At 37.7% G+C, this 17,588-nt stretch overlaps 1 protein-coding gene across 1 annotated transcript in view; it reads left to right on the forward strand.

Annotated features, from left to right (window-relative positions):
- The window catches only part of LOC107225528 (pickpocket protein 28), a 19,971-nt gene continuing 2,383 nt past the window's right edge, over positions 1–17,588 (forward strand). The window contains exons 1-10 of the mRNA XM_046738784.1: positions 1–1,475; positions 10,051–10,188; positions 11,228–11,431; positions 11,514–11,634; positions 11,725–11,873; positions 13,033–13,234; positions 13,610–13,880; positions 14,609–14,732; positions 15,535–15,660; positions 16,891–16,982. Of these exons, the coding sequence (XP_046594740.1) occupies positions 10,178–10,188; positions 11,228–11,431; positions 11,514–11,634; positions 11,725–11,873; positions 13,033–13,234; positions 13,610–13,880; positions 14,609–14,732; positions 15,535–15,660; positions 16,891–16,982 (1,300 nt within the window). The 5' untranslated portion in view covers positions 1–1,475; positions 10,051–10,177. The remainder of the gene's footprint in view (positions 1,476–10,050; positions 10,189–11,227; positions 11,432–11,513; positions 11,635–11,724; positions 11,874–13,032; positions 13,235–13,609; positions 13,881–14,608; positions 14,733–15,534; positions 15,661–16,890; positions 16,983–17,588) is intronic.

Below are 17,588 nucleotides of genomic sequence, written 5' to 3' on the forward strand. Positions count from 1 at the left end.
TCTATGCAGTTTTAAATCTTGAAGGTATTCCAAATATTACGTTTACTAAGGAACAAATAAACAGGGACTCTCGTTAAAGAAATGGTATACTACTCAAAATATCTTCCTCGTGGATATTGATTAGCGATCGACCTTCCTCAGTGTAGTTTTGAAAACACTGCAGCATCTTCGTTCCGGGAAACGGAAAATTTTGGATTCCATTTTACAGTAACATCTAATGACGTGTGACGCATAGGAAACGAGATGCAGAACAAAATCGAACGATCTTTGATACGTTGACTCGTGGACACGAGATTGTATGAGATTTTTTAGGCAGTGTTTAGGAAGGTCAGAACAAAGCTGTTACCGGGGGTGTTCCCAGTAGTCAATTTCGACATTGTCGTATATACCTCCAAGTATCAAAGTCCACGTATCTCAAACTCGAAAAAGTGCTTAACAACCCCATTCTATACGCAATTATAATTAAAAACACCGTGAAATTTTCATTCGACGCAAAAATAAACAAATGACATAAATTCTACGAAATTGCTATTGCTCAGACTTGAATGGACGTAAGTGACGCGTAACTTTCATCAATTTCGATTGATTCGACGCTTTCATCGGAATCTATTCCTCAAGAAACCTCCAAGGCCGCAGGGACAATCGGTTTGGATGCACCGTTTCGGTGATATTGGAAAAAATTCTCGTAGTCGGTAATTACAACCAGGGCCTCCCCTTCAAAGTGAAGTATAATCGATAGAGAACATGCAACAAAAACTCCTTAAGGATGCGCTAATACTGATGACCAGTCTTTCAAGCGTAACTAGTAACATGCTCACGTAAGTGAAAGTAGGTCTTGTTAGAAAAGTGTAAAACAAGTATTCTCTCTTACACGGATAGTATAACCGTGATGTAAACTTGCCGAATTTGGAACATCATCGCATCCTCTGGAATCGCGTGATGATTTTTATCGGAGGACCAATTTAGTATGTTTGTAGTACCTTGATCTGCAATAATCACTCGATAGTGAGCGACGCGCTAGTTTAACTTCGATTATGTATTGAATTACATCAATTCACTAGCTTGATAGCCTTCCAACATGACAATTTGTCAACACCACACAAGCCGTTTTCTCCATCAGTTTAAATGGGCAGACAAAACAAGCCTCGTGAGAAACGCAACATTGAGTTTAAGGGCGGAGTCGAAACGCAAGCATTAACGGTTTGTACACGTAAGTTAGTCACGAGAAGGTGACAGTCAAGTGTCGGCCACTGGGTAGGATCGTTATGACCGCGCTCGATGAAATTGAGGTATTCTTCGTTAACTGAAGTTGAATTAGACACGCAGCAACCTGCATAAACGACTTCGAGCAATACATTCGCTGATTAAACTCAAAGTGTATCCGTACCAAAATTACCTGACTAGTAAGATTTGGGTAGCAAAATTATTCAAGTTTCACAAACTGAAGGATGGTATACGATTTTTTAAAGATTTAGGTCAGTAGTAAAAGGCTCGTTTGTATTGTGAGACTAACTATATCCTCAGCAACCAACTTATTAACGTCATTATATTTAAAGTGATACACAGCTATATCAATGTGAAATATTACAAGTGAACAACAATTGAAAATCGCATGAACACTCCGATTGCAATTTCTTATCATCATTATTAGCACATCCAATGATTCGTCTGTTCGTGAAATCATAACAATATACTCGGAGTCAATTTTACCTAATTTTAAAAAGAAACAAGCTTGTTCTGATATGAAATTGCTTTTAGTCTCGTTGAACACTGATTGATAATTGATACAATAATAGGTCACTGGAGAATCATTTTCGAATAGACAACTTGCCCCTTGTGCCGAATTTAGGTCAGCATGCCCAGATATTAAAACGTCAGAAACATTTGCTTCACAGGGGGGTCAATTTTGTGAGTGATTTAGCTCGACAGGAAATACGAACGGAGTCTCATTAGCAACACAGAGTTGGGTTCTAAAACGAAATCATACCCAAACGAAGTGTAAATAATATAAAGTGAAACCAGATATGAAAAGTTCTAGAGACGAGGCTAAGGTAGAAAGAAATAATAAATTCAAGTCTAGAGATACTACAAATTCAGATACTCGGGGTAAAGATAGTTCGCCCTTTTCAAAGTCCATCAACGCGGTTTACCTGCAGTATCCTTGCGACCCACCGAAAGAACTGGAAGTATACGCTTTGAAAAGAGCCTTTCCGACGGTGAGTATTGCAGAGTGTGAAAAATTCATGTGTGATCGCTTCGCCAAACGATAATTCTGATGCGCAAAGGCTAAAATGTCCGCAGATTAGTCAATCGTCTTCATTGAAATACAACTTTTGAGTTGGAAAACAGCAAACAAAAATGCCAAATATATATTCTGAAATAGCAGAACGTTCGTTACTCATTTGATCACAGAGGTGATCACTGAATTTTTGTCCTCGACATTTTCTCAAATCAAAGCAGCTGTAACGTATAGTCAAATTAGGTAATAATAAGCAAATTAATACAATCAGACACACCACATTATTATTTAATCTTATGATACGAGCATGTGAGGAAACATCGTAAGTCTTCAATATTATGGGAGAACTTGAAGTGGCTGTCATTTGTTTTTGCAAACAACTAAATTTTGGGGTATTTCATGATAAAAGTTTTCCCTGCTTACCCAATGACTTGGATGTTAGACTAAATTTGTAAAAAAAGATAAGGAAATTATGTCTTAACTCTGAAATTTCGTAGAGCTACATATAGCTCTATTTAAAAATTTCATGTAGCGTCAAAATCGTGATTGTAATTAATCTGTTTATCGACTGGAGGCGCAAATTACCATTTCGATGCCTGCATTAATAAATCTTTTTCGTGGCAAAAGTGGAATTAATCTGTAAACGTATACGAATCACAATTATCGTCCATGTATCTTGAAAAATGTATAAAAATTATAAATGAGCTGACAAATCACAAGGTCCATCATTATAATATTGAATATTACGAAATAATTGTGCTTAAAGTCTACCTGATCTAATCCTAATCACATGGAAAATTACCATCTTAACAGGCATCAAACAAATCAGATGCGTCTGGTTCCTTATCTGCCAGAAAAATGCCCTCCGTATCGTTAACTTTTAAGGAATCCTCCGGTATATTAATAATGATGCAGAATAATTATAAATTTTCAAAATTACCATTCACGTAATTAGTCTTTGGCTTCAATGCATATGAAGTAGAAAAAATGGAAAGACTGGAATTAATGGTGGTCACCGTTTGAAATGACGAGCATTGACTCCGATGCTACCAGTGCTATGGGATACCAATTTATTTCAAATCCGCTACAGAAACAGCTTAGATGTGTTACGAACTAATAGCGTAGGCAGCTAGAATTCTGGCACCTACGTTCCTCTGTTCCGAGGGATTGAGACATAGCTAAAACAAAAATCTTATGTCGTATAAAAATCTCCATAGTGAATATAATGGGATAAAAAAATCTGGTAAGTCTTGAAATTTCAAATGTCTCGCTTGAATATTTTGTGACGACGTCAAGTCAATTTACAGACGACTTTTGCACGCACTGTTGAGTTTGAATTGACAATCCACCGGAATTTGTGGGTGTATCTCTGACATTTAGGTAACTATTGGCTCCAAATATACCCTCTTCATTGGTCTCTGTTCGAGATTACTTTCTGCCAACAATAAGTCAAAGGTACCTGAGTACTTTTTTTTTTAATTAAAATGCATCATCGTAGAGTGGAATCTAGCAAATCGAGTAAATTTGTGACCATTTTAGAGTGATTCGAAGTGAAGTATCGATATTCGAAATTTCGTTTATAATTCCAAAATTTTCTAGTATTGTATGTTCGAGGAAACCTACGCTGCTTCGGAACATAACAATTCGATACATTCTTGATGTAAGATTATCTCGTAATAAAATCAAGCTATGGTATCGATTTTCGGCCAGCAAGTTTCTTGAGGCAATGTCGCGTTGTATGCGTGACTTACGGACGTCAAAGTTGCACTCGTTCAGTTTGCGATTCAATCGTTTGATGAATGGGCTAATGACGTGTAAAGATGTCATTATTCATTACGATTGTAAGTACTAAGTAAACTTGAAAATACGTTTCATTGAACATATGTCTAGTGGACTTGGAGAACGCGTAAATTTGGATTACTATTCAAATTTTGTTGAACAAGGATATTGCGTACAAAAACGTTGCAGACGTACAAAAAGCATGTAGTAGGGAATGACGAATTTATTTGTGTGCCCAGTACACAATTAAAAGATAGTTGTTTCGTTTGCTATTGGAAAGATCGATAAACGTTGCGGGTACGTAGGTAAACGGTCCTTTTAAATTTTATTCCAATCATTGAAGGAACGCTGAGTAGGTATAAGTGTTGTACAAATGCGATCGCAGTTAACTGGTCATACCGTAATGAAATAGTACCAATTTAAATCCAATTCGATGAGGTGGAGGGCTAGCCAAATTCCAATGTGCATGTCACAATGTAATCACATTTTATTTTAATAACATCACCACAAGTACTTGCAATTTTCAACTTCTTCTTTCCAATTAATCAAAACAATGTTTCTTAATAACAGTAATATATATATATATATATATACATAGTTGATATTTTTTTTTAATTACAAACATCCATCAGTAATACAAATGGCTGATGAATGACACGATACAGTCACTCTCTAAGTATTGTATTGGCGGTTTTCAAGTTTTGTGAGGAGTTGGAGCAGCGTAATAGAATCATAGATATACGCGTTCTTTCAGATTATCTCTCGGACAACGTGTCGAAATTTCTACAGTACACGACGCAATGAAGTCAGCTCTCAGAAAGTGGCATTTTGTACTAGAAATTTCAACATTTCATTCTATGAATCCAGTTAATTCGGGTCGTACCAGCTGCTACCACTATGTGCGATTGAAATTATACTCTTTACACAACACTTTAATTTAAGGTACACATTTATTAACAAATAATTCTTCTCGATCAATCCTTAGGGTTGGGTTTCGAAATAGTTTTATTCTCTCGTGAGGATGTTCAATTATCGCTGCAATAGCAGTACTTTAACTTAGGTTTGTGGTTTCTGAATCCAAGAGTTACTTAATTTCAGTTTACTTGCTCTGCACGTGAATTTGGAAATGATTCTAGGTTCAATTTAGTTTTCTACTCTTCGATGTTGAATATCGTTTTCATATTGCGGCGAGGCAAACCTAACTCGCCTCTTTATAGAGATTTAAAGACATTAGTCGAGCTTGGTCTGGCTTTAAATACGCGCGCCGAGCAGCCATGACAGGTGAAGACTCGCGAAGCCGAGCTTTTGACACGCCGGTTTGTGTTCAGGGCTGGGCGAGGAGTCTTCGTGCTACACTATCTTAGGGAGCAACACGTGCTCTGTTGAAAAATAAAGTGAAGGGAAGCTAAAGATTGAGTGAGTGGGAGTTTGAACATCAGTGAGAAAGAAAATGAACAAGGTACGGTGTCAATGTGCATTCTGTGTAATTTCTAACAAATCCAACACGATCCTCTTCCCAAAAGAAATTGCTTAACTTCGATTGCCGGGAGTTTCGAACAATCATCACCATCCGGTGCCGATATACACACCACGATCTAGTCTGCACCCATGTCCAAGGCAAATTGGCAAAATAGAAAATAGTCTTCCTGGCACCCAATAATACGATTATACTTGATGATAATTCGTTGAATTCAGTGAGATAGGCACCCATTTATCCGGATTACGATTTCGTGTTTAGCCGTCGCGTTTTCGATAATTCTTGCTCCAATATCCAGAATTATTCCTTACTGTCTAATGTCTAATTATGTTCTGTGTTACTCGATGTTAGAATACGTTCTGCTTTCTGTATTTCGAGATTTCTGGAAAGATGGAAGTAGGAGGAGTTTGAGAAGGAGCTTTCATTGGTGAACTAGGTTTTTAGGTAAGTCAGCACGAGACGATTGATCTGTGAGGGCCAATCGGCGGATGCTGAGAGAACATATCGTTTATTCGCGGTTCTAGGAACGGAAGATGTTGCGAAATGCTTACGAATTTCCCATCTCACGCTCTTCGTGTTTGCCGCGATTACTGCCTGGACGTTACACTTGTTTGCGATAACTTTTCAAAGTCACCTAATCTCCGCACATTTTTGAATAATTCAATACGTATTATTTCCCAACTGCAGTTAGTGAATTATTTTGTAATATTAAAATTGAATTCGTTCAAAAACTTCTCTAATTGTTATGTGACAAACGTCTGTCTATGCGGTATGTTAGAGGAGGATTAGCGGATTACCCCATTCACGAAAAGCAGTGATAAGTCAATACGATCCGGTTTTAACCGGATTGCCATTATATCAGGCCGGGCTGACCAACATCACCAGCAGTGCCAGAGCAAAACGCGTACCTGACTCAGGACGTAAAGTAGAGCAGATGAAGCAGAGAGCTTTTCTGACTCCAGGGGGATTTAGGGAATTTACTTTGATCAGAATTCAGATTCACGATTTAAAATTACTAAGTAGAGGTTAGAAAGAAGTAGCATCTCAAAGAACCAGAAAAGTAGACTTAAGGCAACCAAATTTATTTACATTATCTCGCGAATTTCGCGAGAGAACCAGCGTAATTTCTACAACAGAAATTGATCAATATATTCATCAACAAAATACGCAGAGCAAATCAGACTTAGAAATTAGCTGAGCAATGTGCGTCTTTATTTTATTTTTGTTAATTTTCTGCTGTATGATTTTCATCGAGGATTCATTCCATTTATAATTAAAAATTCAATATTCTGTGCGCATTTCATTTTGCGCACTCGCAATTATTTCCTTATCTGACTGAGTTAGGAATTATCTCGTTAGCATGGATCTGAGCAACGGCGATACGAATTCGGTGTACGACACTGTTATTATTCCGTGTCCGATGACCGATATTTGTGAATCCCGGGTCTGATGGGCAGTCACGGTTAATACCCCAGATCCGCAGTTAAGGAACTGGTCGCAACTCAAAATGATAACAGGCACGGGGCAGGCTCGCTTTTTTTCACCCAGCTCTGCAGGACGGCCGCGGCAACGGTAATTAAAAATTGACCGAGCCCGTGACATAGATAACAAGCAGCGACTGTATTTAACCTGAGTCTTGCGATGCGGCAACGGTGATAAAAAACTACCCGAGTTCGTGAAAACTCAACTAGAACAAGCAGTGTAGGATTTTTGAGCGAGCTAAACTTAAACCTTTTGTACCCTATTCCCCAGAGCTGGTTCCTTTTCTATTCATTACAAGTAATCAGTAACTCACTAGACTGTGAACACTTCGACTACTACGTCTTTCACGAGCAAGTGCTCCGAAAAAAGACCAAAAACGGTTACAATATATACACAGTATTAGAAATATCCAGGTACGGTACGAGGGTTGCATCATGCGAATGGAACTTCGGTACGTTACTTGAACGATGGATGGAATTTCTCTTCTGTTGTTCTTGAATCGTGATATATTTCTAACGACGTGTCGGAATATCTGGCGGCCAGAAACTGTTTTATTGCCATAGTTTTTTTGACGAGCGTTTTCCCCTGATTAACTCGCTGGGCCATCCGGTAACGGCTTGATCCGTTGCCGTTGCGACCGCGTCAAAAGAGATCAAGTTTCGCATAGTTTCGTCATATGAATGTTTCTGTACTGTTGAGGGCAGCGTGAGCAAGCCGGATCGAGTTCTAGTGTAAATCAACATATTCACATGCAACTCGAAAATTTATTTCATTACGAAAATGGTACTTTCAGACGGACTGCCTTGATGGTGGTTGCTCATCCTCCGGGAATGGAGCTTTGCCAAACCCGTGAAACTTCTTTCCATTCTCCGCCAGTGTTCGGTGTATCCTAGTCAATTTTCTAACAACAACTATTCTAACAAACAAGTACAATATTAATAACTTGACGTTAGTTAAATTAATGGTAAAATAAATATACTTTTGAATAAGTAACAACGCAACAGATGAGTGTGTAAAATTGACAACTCTCACAAAGCTTCACGGTAACTTGATGATTATAAACGTAATACGAATCTTTGAATGGTAAGAAATACTGTAAGGGTACGAAGAAACGTGACAATAATGTAGATTTCCGAGGAGTTCTGGGTAAAACTCTGATATTTGTTGCTGATGCTGTGAGTGATTTTTAGCGTCTGTTTGCTGAAATTATTCATGACAGCGAAGGCTCCGGAGGGAATGTTTTTTTTCTCGAGTGACTTCTTCCTGGGGGGTGCTGCTTTCGGGGCTGCGGGTGTATTTTTTGTGTTGTTATTGCGGTACGTACATTAATTACTCCACTCTAGACATTTTATAGGAATAAGTTTGAACATGGCCTAGTGGCGGGAGTTTGTGGATATAGTTGCAGATGTTGATGAAGCTGCTAAATCAAAGTGTTGAGATGTACAAGAGATACAAAATTGTTCCCAGAATCGTTATTGAAATGACATGTTACCTCATCATTTCACAAGTTGAACTCAATTATTGGATAAATATGTGTTAATATTATAGGTACCTAAGTATCACATTAAAGTCAGTCGTCCATTCGAACAAGTCTCCTCTCTTACTTTCCAAAAGACACATCATTCAGCCACAAATTTAGCAACTTTGGCAAGTTAGTAAGTAGTGAGCTAAAAATATTGAAAACGATTCTTCGTGGTGTGATGTTTAGGACAATTATTATCCAGAAGGTAACATAAAATCGACGTACCCCTCGCGCAGAACCGCAAGAGGGTAAGTTTACACATTTGGTTAATGACATTGCTAAATTTACGAGTTTGTCAATGTTAATTTCTTACAAGTAGACAATACCGTTAAATTTCAAAATTTACCGACAACGAAAAACCGAATTCTTCGAATAATCAAGTTGTACACAACCCCTTAATGGATTCGGATTTTTCCCGATCGCAGACAGACTTAATCCAAAGAACCAACTGGCGAAGCGATGCCACGTAATTTTCCTCATACCGTGCACTAATAATCGTTCAAGTCTTTATCACCTGCTACGAGCTCATTGCAGGGGTCATGTGATATTTTCCCAGGTCATGTACAACGCAAGCGATTCGAATGTGCGGCCTCGACGCAATAACTTCGTAGTAAAGTACGAGGATCAGAATGGCTCGGCGGGTCTAGACATTAATTCCACGAAGGTCAAGAACAAGGATGGCAGGTAACATGATTCACCTGCCACGCGTCTATTTCAGTCTGAAATAATTTTTTCGGTGACATACTTTTAAGATATATCTTGCTAGGCGAAAAGGTTTCTCTTGTCTTTCAAATGCAGCTGATGTCAAACATCAGTTTTTAGAAAGAATTTGGAAGCTCAAATGGTTCTTAAGTTGGTGTTTCATTGACGTTGCGAGATTTGAGAGTCTTGTTTCTTTATCGAATTCTTTGCAAAGATAAGATTTTAGACTGTGCCAAACCCTGTTTCAACGTACTCTTCGTAGTTTTCAGTTTTCAGTCAAGAACTGAATTTGTGCTTTTCCCATGCAAATCTTCAAAAATCATTTCAGCAGTACACCGCACCGTACAGAGTAGTAGAATAAGCATGAATACTTTGAGGGCTGGAGCCTAGAGGGGTCTCATTGATAGTTTTTGTTTGCCTAAGACGACCCAACTTCCATTAGGGCGTATCGACTAGAGTCTAAAATTGGAGTCTTATGAGAAAAAAATTTTCGGGGCGATCTGTCAGAAGGTCACAAGTCTAACGTTTTTCAACGTAATACTGTCAAAAGATGAAGACACAAAATTTTCAAGTGTTTCAAAAAAGTACCATCACCTAAAAAAATGATAAAACAAAGACCATCTTGTTATCTCGTAACGAAAAATGACCCAATACATTGTTTTGAGATGAGTATTCAGTGTCTTAATAACATATCAAAATCAAGTTGATTAGTTAAACTAATGAAGCGGAGTACATTTTTTTTTTCAATTCAACAAATTGATCTTGTATGTCTGACCTTCAATCTCTAGAGCCTTTCCAGTGAGTGAAAAATTAAGAACGGACTGCAAGCTTACTGCGATATTGTGTTAGATTACAGTTTCCGAGAGATGGAAGTCATCTTTGCCTCAAGAAGAACAAGATCGGTGTTACTGCGCAGCAGTATTGCTTGACGAGTAGCTTGCATGGACTAAGATATGTCGGAGATGCCACTTTGTCGATGCTCGAGAGGTGAGATTTACTCTTGATTGAAAAAAAAGGCATCTGCTCCACCATCTCAAGCTCCAAGCCACATCTTATACTTATTTTTGAATAATTTGAAATGAAATTTCCGGTCAAACTTATACGGCACTATTAAGTCAACTAAGTTCCGAACAAATGAATAACTTGCTATACCAAGTAAGCAATAAGTAAGAATTCGTAATAGGTGATCCAGCGGAGCGGAAAAGGTATAGCTAGGCTAGAGAAAGAATATAAAAGTTTCGGGGAAATGTTTCGTCGCGTTTAAGCTCTAAGGGACCTCACCAAAAGTTAGATTCTGGTAATTAGCTTTTGTGCAAGTGTGTGCTCTGACATGTATGAAGCAGGTGATATAGCGATGATAAGAATCTTTCGAATCACTTTTATTCACTAACTCACGGTCGCTGATTTCGCCGAAATTATTTTTTTAAACGGACTATATTTTGACAACGCGTTTCTAAATACAGATAGTTGATTATGCGCGATGACCCATATTGATACAACTGGAAAAATTTTTGTCACGGTGACAAATTAAATGGTCATCGATCGCACCGGGCAATATTCTTCTGAAAAACTGCGCGCAGGACACATGTGTAATAGACGCCTGTTAAGTACGTAGCTCTTGGAACGATGATTCGACATCACAACACAGACTAGCAAGGTCCAACTTCATAACGTATAATTTCTTGAGACATCGTATAGCGTTTGGTATTTTTTTAAATTTAACCACGGAGATTGGCGATAAGTTTTTCGTGTCTTTTTTTTACCGTGAATTTATTATTTGGTTCTTGGCGGCTTTGTTTATAGTCCGAACGTTTTCAATTGGAAATAATTCTACGCAATAGATAAAAAATTTTGCTACACAAGATATTTAGAAAACAGTTTTCTGATACAGTCGATGTTAAGTGTGAAGTGTTTTTGGAATAAATCTGAAAGGTTTCGATGCTATATGAGACGTGTAAGACTGTAATTTTCACAAAACTGCACACATTGTGGGGTTAAAATATTTACACAGAAAAACTGTCTTCAGGTTTTTCTGGATTTTTTCATTCATCGTAGCCGTTTTGACAGCAGCATATTACATCTGGAATCTTTATCAAAAGTGGACGGACTCTCCCTTAATAATTTCTCTCAGCCCAGACCCCGTATCGTTGGTCGAGATACCGTTTCCATCTATAACTGTGTGTAATATGAACAATGCGAAGAAATCCGAAGCTGATCGTATAAATCAAGGGTCAGTAAGAAAGAATTGCCGCTATGAATCGATTATTAGGATATGTCGAGCTTGCCTATCACAGAATTGCTTTATATTTCAGAACAGATAATTTACAAAAAGTTCTACTTAACGATATTTGTAAACTTGAGAATGGAACATCCACTAACGATCTCGATTCGGAATCAGGCAAGTGGAGCAACGTACAACGTTTCATGATAAACGTGAGTGGAGCTGATGAACTAGTATTTCTCTATTGAAATCGATCCAGGCTTACCGATAATTTGTAAGACCAAATGTCTCCGTCCCTACAGGTCAGCCAACCATGCACAGATATGCTATTCTTGTGTCGATGGCATCAAAATACTACAGAATGTGAAAAAATCTTCAATCCGACATTGACTGATGAAGGCATTTGCTGTAACTTCAATGCCGTGCATCGAAAATACTTATTTTATAATCCGTAAGTACAGTACGCGTTAACTTTGTCCTTACCAAAACTGTTTGATTGTCAAGCTCAAATCATTCTTTGGAAGATAAACCTAAAAATGTCTTCAAAGAGTCCCCATAATTGGGAAAGATATCCTTCAGTTTCACCTAAGAGTCACCCACAAGATGCCTGAAGTATACTGAAAAAAGGCTAACATCACATGTTACGTTATGACGACATTTTCAAGACAATCTTTGCTGGGTGCTGTTAAGACCTGCTTCGCATTTTTCAAAATTATCGTAATTTGTTAGGTAAATTAGTAATAAATGGGCTTCAGGCGTGGGATACGGCAATGCATAGAATTTTCAGGGTTTCCCTGGTCATGCTTAAGCTACAAGAACTTGTTGAATATCGTTTAAAATTATTTCTAAGATTCAACAACTGCAATCTCACATAAGTACATATCTTCGAATTTCAACGAGTTGTTCTTTACAATCCTCAGGAACTACCAGATGATTTTTTTTTATTGGTTGGTAGAAAGTTCAGAAGATCTCAGACTCGCAAATATCACGATGGTGTTGAGGTGCAGAGGTTAGAACAGAGTTTGATTCACGTCTATTATCTAAGTGATCCATCCGTCTCACCTTGGCATTGCTGTACACGTCATAATAGTCAAATCTTCCGACATACGGTGTAAAATACTTCTTTTGACAGTAAAAAAGTTTCTTTCACCAAACAGATCATTTAAAAATTAGAAAAATAATTTGTAATTTGTAATTTGTTTGTAATTGTAAAAAATGATATCAGTAACAAATTAAAAAAGTAACTTCGAATGGAATCTATTAAAAACTGCGAAAGTAATTGACAATCTTTATTGAAATGAGTCACATTTCCGAAATATAATTGTTACTTTTTTTCGAATTAATTACAATTTCGAAACGGGGTTGACGGATCATTTATATATCGTGCGTGAGTGATGATAATACTGAAGAATATCACTTTTTCCAAAAGTTTCCCAAGCAAGATTCACTTTGCTGTGTATATCTGTTTCATACGTATGATTGAACAGAATTTGACGAACATGCAACAATACAATTTAGTGTACGCTTGAGTGTACTTGGCGCAAGGTTTTGAATCTCAGATACTTTTGAGTAAGATGATAACTCCTGCACGATTTATTGAACTTTTTCAGACGTGACATGTCTGATTTGAACGTGACATTCCCATTCACGAGTGTCGACTGGACTCCGGAGCAAGGGTACGCGTCAAAAACGCCTGCCGATTCCATACCTTGGAGACCGTATGGTGCAGGGAGACATCTCGGGCTTACCTTGGTTCTCGATGCTGAAATCTCGGAGTACTACTGTTCATCCACTGCCAGTATTGGTTTTAAGGTACGTGAAGGTATCTCGCTGCAACATTTAATCCAGCACGAAACATCTCAGCGAATCAAGAGTTGAAGGCGAAAATTGAAAAAATTCCTTCGTATTTCCTCAGCGATTGATTCTACGATGCTTTACAGCATGCAATTTTCCAAAGGATTTATTCGGTGAATCCCAGTAAAATGACTTGTAGCTTAGACGTATGTACTTAGCTAACAGTGCGATCACTAAAAGTCGTTTCGTATTTGACCTTGCGACAATGCTCTAATATACAGATAAAATGGAAATCGGCACCCGTCGTGACCAGGTTGAAATCGGTTGAACCACCCCTCACAGATACGCAACTATACAATTTTATTAGGACCGTGAATTTATTATTCCGTACAGATGCTCCTGCATAATCCAGTGGAAACCCCGAAAATAGCGGATTTTGCGTTTACCGTAGAACCTGGTAAAGAAACAAGAATCGTGATTCGACCCACCGTCACATCTGCAAGCAGATCGATAATTAGGGTGCCAAGAAAAAAACGGAGGTGTTTTTTTACCTCTGAAAGATCTTTGAAGTACTACAGGACTTACACGCAAAGGAATTGCATCTTGGAGTGCGAGGCTAACTTCACCCAACAAATTTGTAGCTGTGTTCAACATTACATGCCAAGTGAGGAAATAGTACAACCAAAATACCGTAACGCCTATTAACGTGCACAAAGGATTCGATCTCATTTTACGTCAACACTTGAGGTCTAACAAAGAATTTCTTTGTTTTTATCAAATAATTCGTAACGAACTTACGGATGTGCAGTCTAATGTACAAAAGCCGGGCTTTCCGTGCTAACCTATAATATCTCAGGTGGAATTTTAAAGTCAAGTCAAAACTGAAGATTGTATCACATAATTCGACCGAAACGTCTGAACAAGCCAGTCTTATTTCAGAATGGACTGTACACCACTGAATTCTCCCTGCACTCTAAATCCAACAAACAAGATAAACAACCAGATACTTATCAAATAATGACATGGTCAGGTTGGAAATACCGAATACGTATTTAACCGATGGTGAATTGTTGATTTTTTTTTATCACTGTAACGGTAGTTAACCTCAAAATATTACGAAATTCGAGTGTGGATTACGTAAAACGTAATTTTTCATTTTGTCAAAGGTGATGCGAGCAGGGTAACTGTTATTTTGAATGTAAGTTTTGGTAAACTTGGAAAATGGTTCGACGGTATGTCTCGCAAACGGTGTCGATGATTCAAGTTTAGACAACTTTACACTACAACCCATGTGCATGCTTGGATTGTAGAGGCCACGTGTAACAACGTTCACATCTCTAACAGAATCTCGATGCATATTATGCCTAAAGTACTTACCTATTTTTGACTTAGAATCAGCAAATACCACTATATGTGGAAAAAAGGATGAGAAATGTGCGGATCAGGCTCGACTCATAATGGAATTGAAACTATACGACGACGAAAATACTACAAGTTTGTTCAACGCAAGCCAAACGTGAGTTCATATTTTAATATTCACTAGTGATTAACAATAAGTGCAATTGGCGTAGGGAAGGTCATTCGATGATCACCAAAACATTCAGAACTTCGTGTATTCCATTTAAATAAGACTAACAAGTCGAAAGAAGCTCTAGCGTAGTACCTACGGGGTTTCAGTTGGAACCCAACTGTGAGGTCTATTTTGACGATTCCAGAAAAAATGTTTGAAAGCTTGGGCCGGACTGGGACTTGATCACGGAGCGTTTCGCTTCTCGGGTTACTGTATCTTCAATTTTTGTCAAGTTCGTCCATTTGGCCATAGCAAAGTCGATATAAATGTGGGTTACGCCCTTCTGGCGGAAAAATCGCCTTATGAAATTTACGTGTTGAAGTATAGGACGTACCCGAATGGTAGTAATGACATTGGAAGTGAAAAAATCGTAAATTACACCCCTGTGGTCCTTGTGAAAGGACTTGTGAAAATTGAACGAAGTTCACGTACATGGTGAAGCATTTCTCGTTGTGCACAGCTGCCAACTCGTTGGTGCGAGTGAGAACGACTCATTTTTTCTACAGCTCGCTCAAGGAGCTCTCTTTTGTCGAAGGTTCCGGTAAAAAAGAGTGCACGATCTAAACACAAAAAATAAGAGACAGAAATATCTGATTTGCTCACGTAGGCTTCAGAGGAAAGCAGGAATTCTTGTTCATACTTGCGGGTACTTATAGGCAGTAGATGATGATGCATCGTGTAATTTATATTCAGAATAAATCGATTACATTGTGACCAAGAACTGAGAAATAATTAATTTGTGAAATAGGAGTAGCTGTAATTGTTGGCCGGGATGCTTTGAAATAAATTACAACGCGGAACTTTCCCAGAGCAAATTGGTTCGGAGTTTTGACATTGATTCGGACTACATAAAGAAGGACAGAGAATACTTCGTGTGAGTAAGATATTTCAACACTTTAATTATACCTTTCAATGTCCGTATCATTTTTGGAAATGAAAAATTTGATTACTGAAATCCGGTTGTCTGCCCAATTACAGTGAGTTTCAAGTCTCACTTGAATTAATTAAGTGTACAGAATTGTAGACTACTGTACAATTTTACTTTGTATAATCAAACAAGGGAATCTCAACCCTTAGAGATGAATGCATGTCGTCAATAGATGAATTTCTAGGTTGCTTTGGCAAGCACTATTATCGTAAAAGACAGTCAATCCCCAAACTTCAACACGACACAACGTGTTTATAAAATACACATTTTGCCACATGTTTGTCTGTGTTTGCTGCACTTGCTTTATTTTATCGGACAGCTATATTATTCTAAAGTAACTGAAGTTACAACATGATAACGAGTTGACGAGCATCGTACTGCTTCTCCGAAAGTTCCATCGCTGACAAAAGCTTCAGATTTTAACAAGGTACATCGGTGAAGTTACACGTCACAGCAGAGTCTGGAATATTAGACTTACGAAGATCAAATATCATAGTCAGTGTTACGCTGATGGTTTTCCCTCTCTATGATTTCGAAAAAAATGAACACGAAAAGAGAAAATGTATGCTTTGCTGAGTGGAAGAGATCACTGGTTTTCGTGTGTCATGCAAGATCTCTTTCAGGACCTAGGAAATTTCGCATTATTCACTTTTTGACGAGTTTACAAGATCGCCATAAAACAGGTCTTCTGGATCATGATCCGATATTTTTGTCAGACGAAAAAGAAAATCGTGCAGCAATTGAAAAATGATTATTTAACATGTGACGGACCAGATTAGAACTGTTGTGTGGTTGCGGAGGAACCAACTCTATATACACAGTTTAAAGCTCGTTCGATGACAGATTATTCTGAATAAGATTTAGCTAACGTGAGCACGGATTTTTTTTGCCTTGAATCCGATGAATTAAATTTAGTTTGAAAGGAGATGAGCTTTTGAAATAAAAGTTGTCGCTTACCTTTAGTCGATTTGTATTGTCTCGGGCTGCGTGTTTGGATATGGTATAAATTACGACGTCGTCTCTACCTTTGCTAAAAGTATGCCGTTAAAAAACTTCCTGCATTTTATTCGGGTCTACTTTATCTTTCATTTGGGTCGATGCTACCGCTTCAGAGTAAAATTCCCGTTCGATTGCCTGGAGTTTGAAAATTTTAAATTATATTTTTCAAACTTTCAGAGAAAACATTGCTGTAGTTCATCTATATTTTGTGGATTCGCAATTTACGGCACATGTCAAAAATGAATTATTCGGATTCACTGAACTATTGTGTAAGTATAAATCCACCTTTTCGTTCCTAGATGGAATGAATTGAATTATGTTACGCAGACAAGTTATGGCGTCTGCAAAGTTATTTGATTGACATGGAATTTCGACTACAAATTAAGTTTGATGTAACAAGTTCTTTCCTGTTTTTCGGGATTAATGGTTCAAATTTCGTCACATATTAGTATTTTTTAAAATACTACTTGTCACACTTCCTCATGAAAATGTGATACACATATTTCCAATACACAAAGGATTATTGATCTAGAACATCTTTAACTCGATTTCTTCAATGAGCATGTATTTGAAATTAATATCTACGAGTATTCCATTTCTTGGTGTCATAGGTCCAAAGATACTTCATATAACATTGATACGGCTTACGCGTATTTTTTCACCTGCGTTCCGTACGTAAATTAAGTAATCAAATGATGCTTATGATCTCCTAAGCAAAACATCTGATATTTTCATCGTTAATGTCACCATTGTGTAAAACTTTGGCTTGTCAGGCACCAGATACCTTTAGTGACAAGTGTGCTGAACAAATATAAAATAGAATTTCAATTACTGTAAGTAATGCAAACCAAACGGATAAGAAGCGAAAAATTGAA

This window comes from Neodiprion lecontei, chromosome 4, assembly GCF_021901455.1.
Source record: "Neodiprion lecontei isolate iyNeoLeco1 chromosome 4, iyNeoLeco1.1, whole genome shotgun sequence".
NCBI classification, from domain to species: domain Eukaryota; kingdom Metazoa; phylum Arthropoda; class Insecta; order Hymenoptera; family Diprionidae; genus Neodiprion; species Neodiprion lecontei.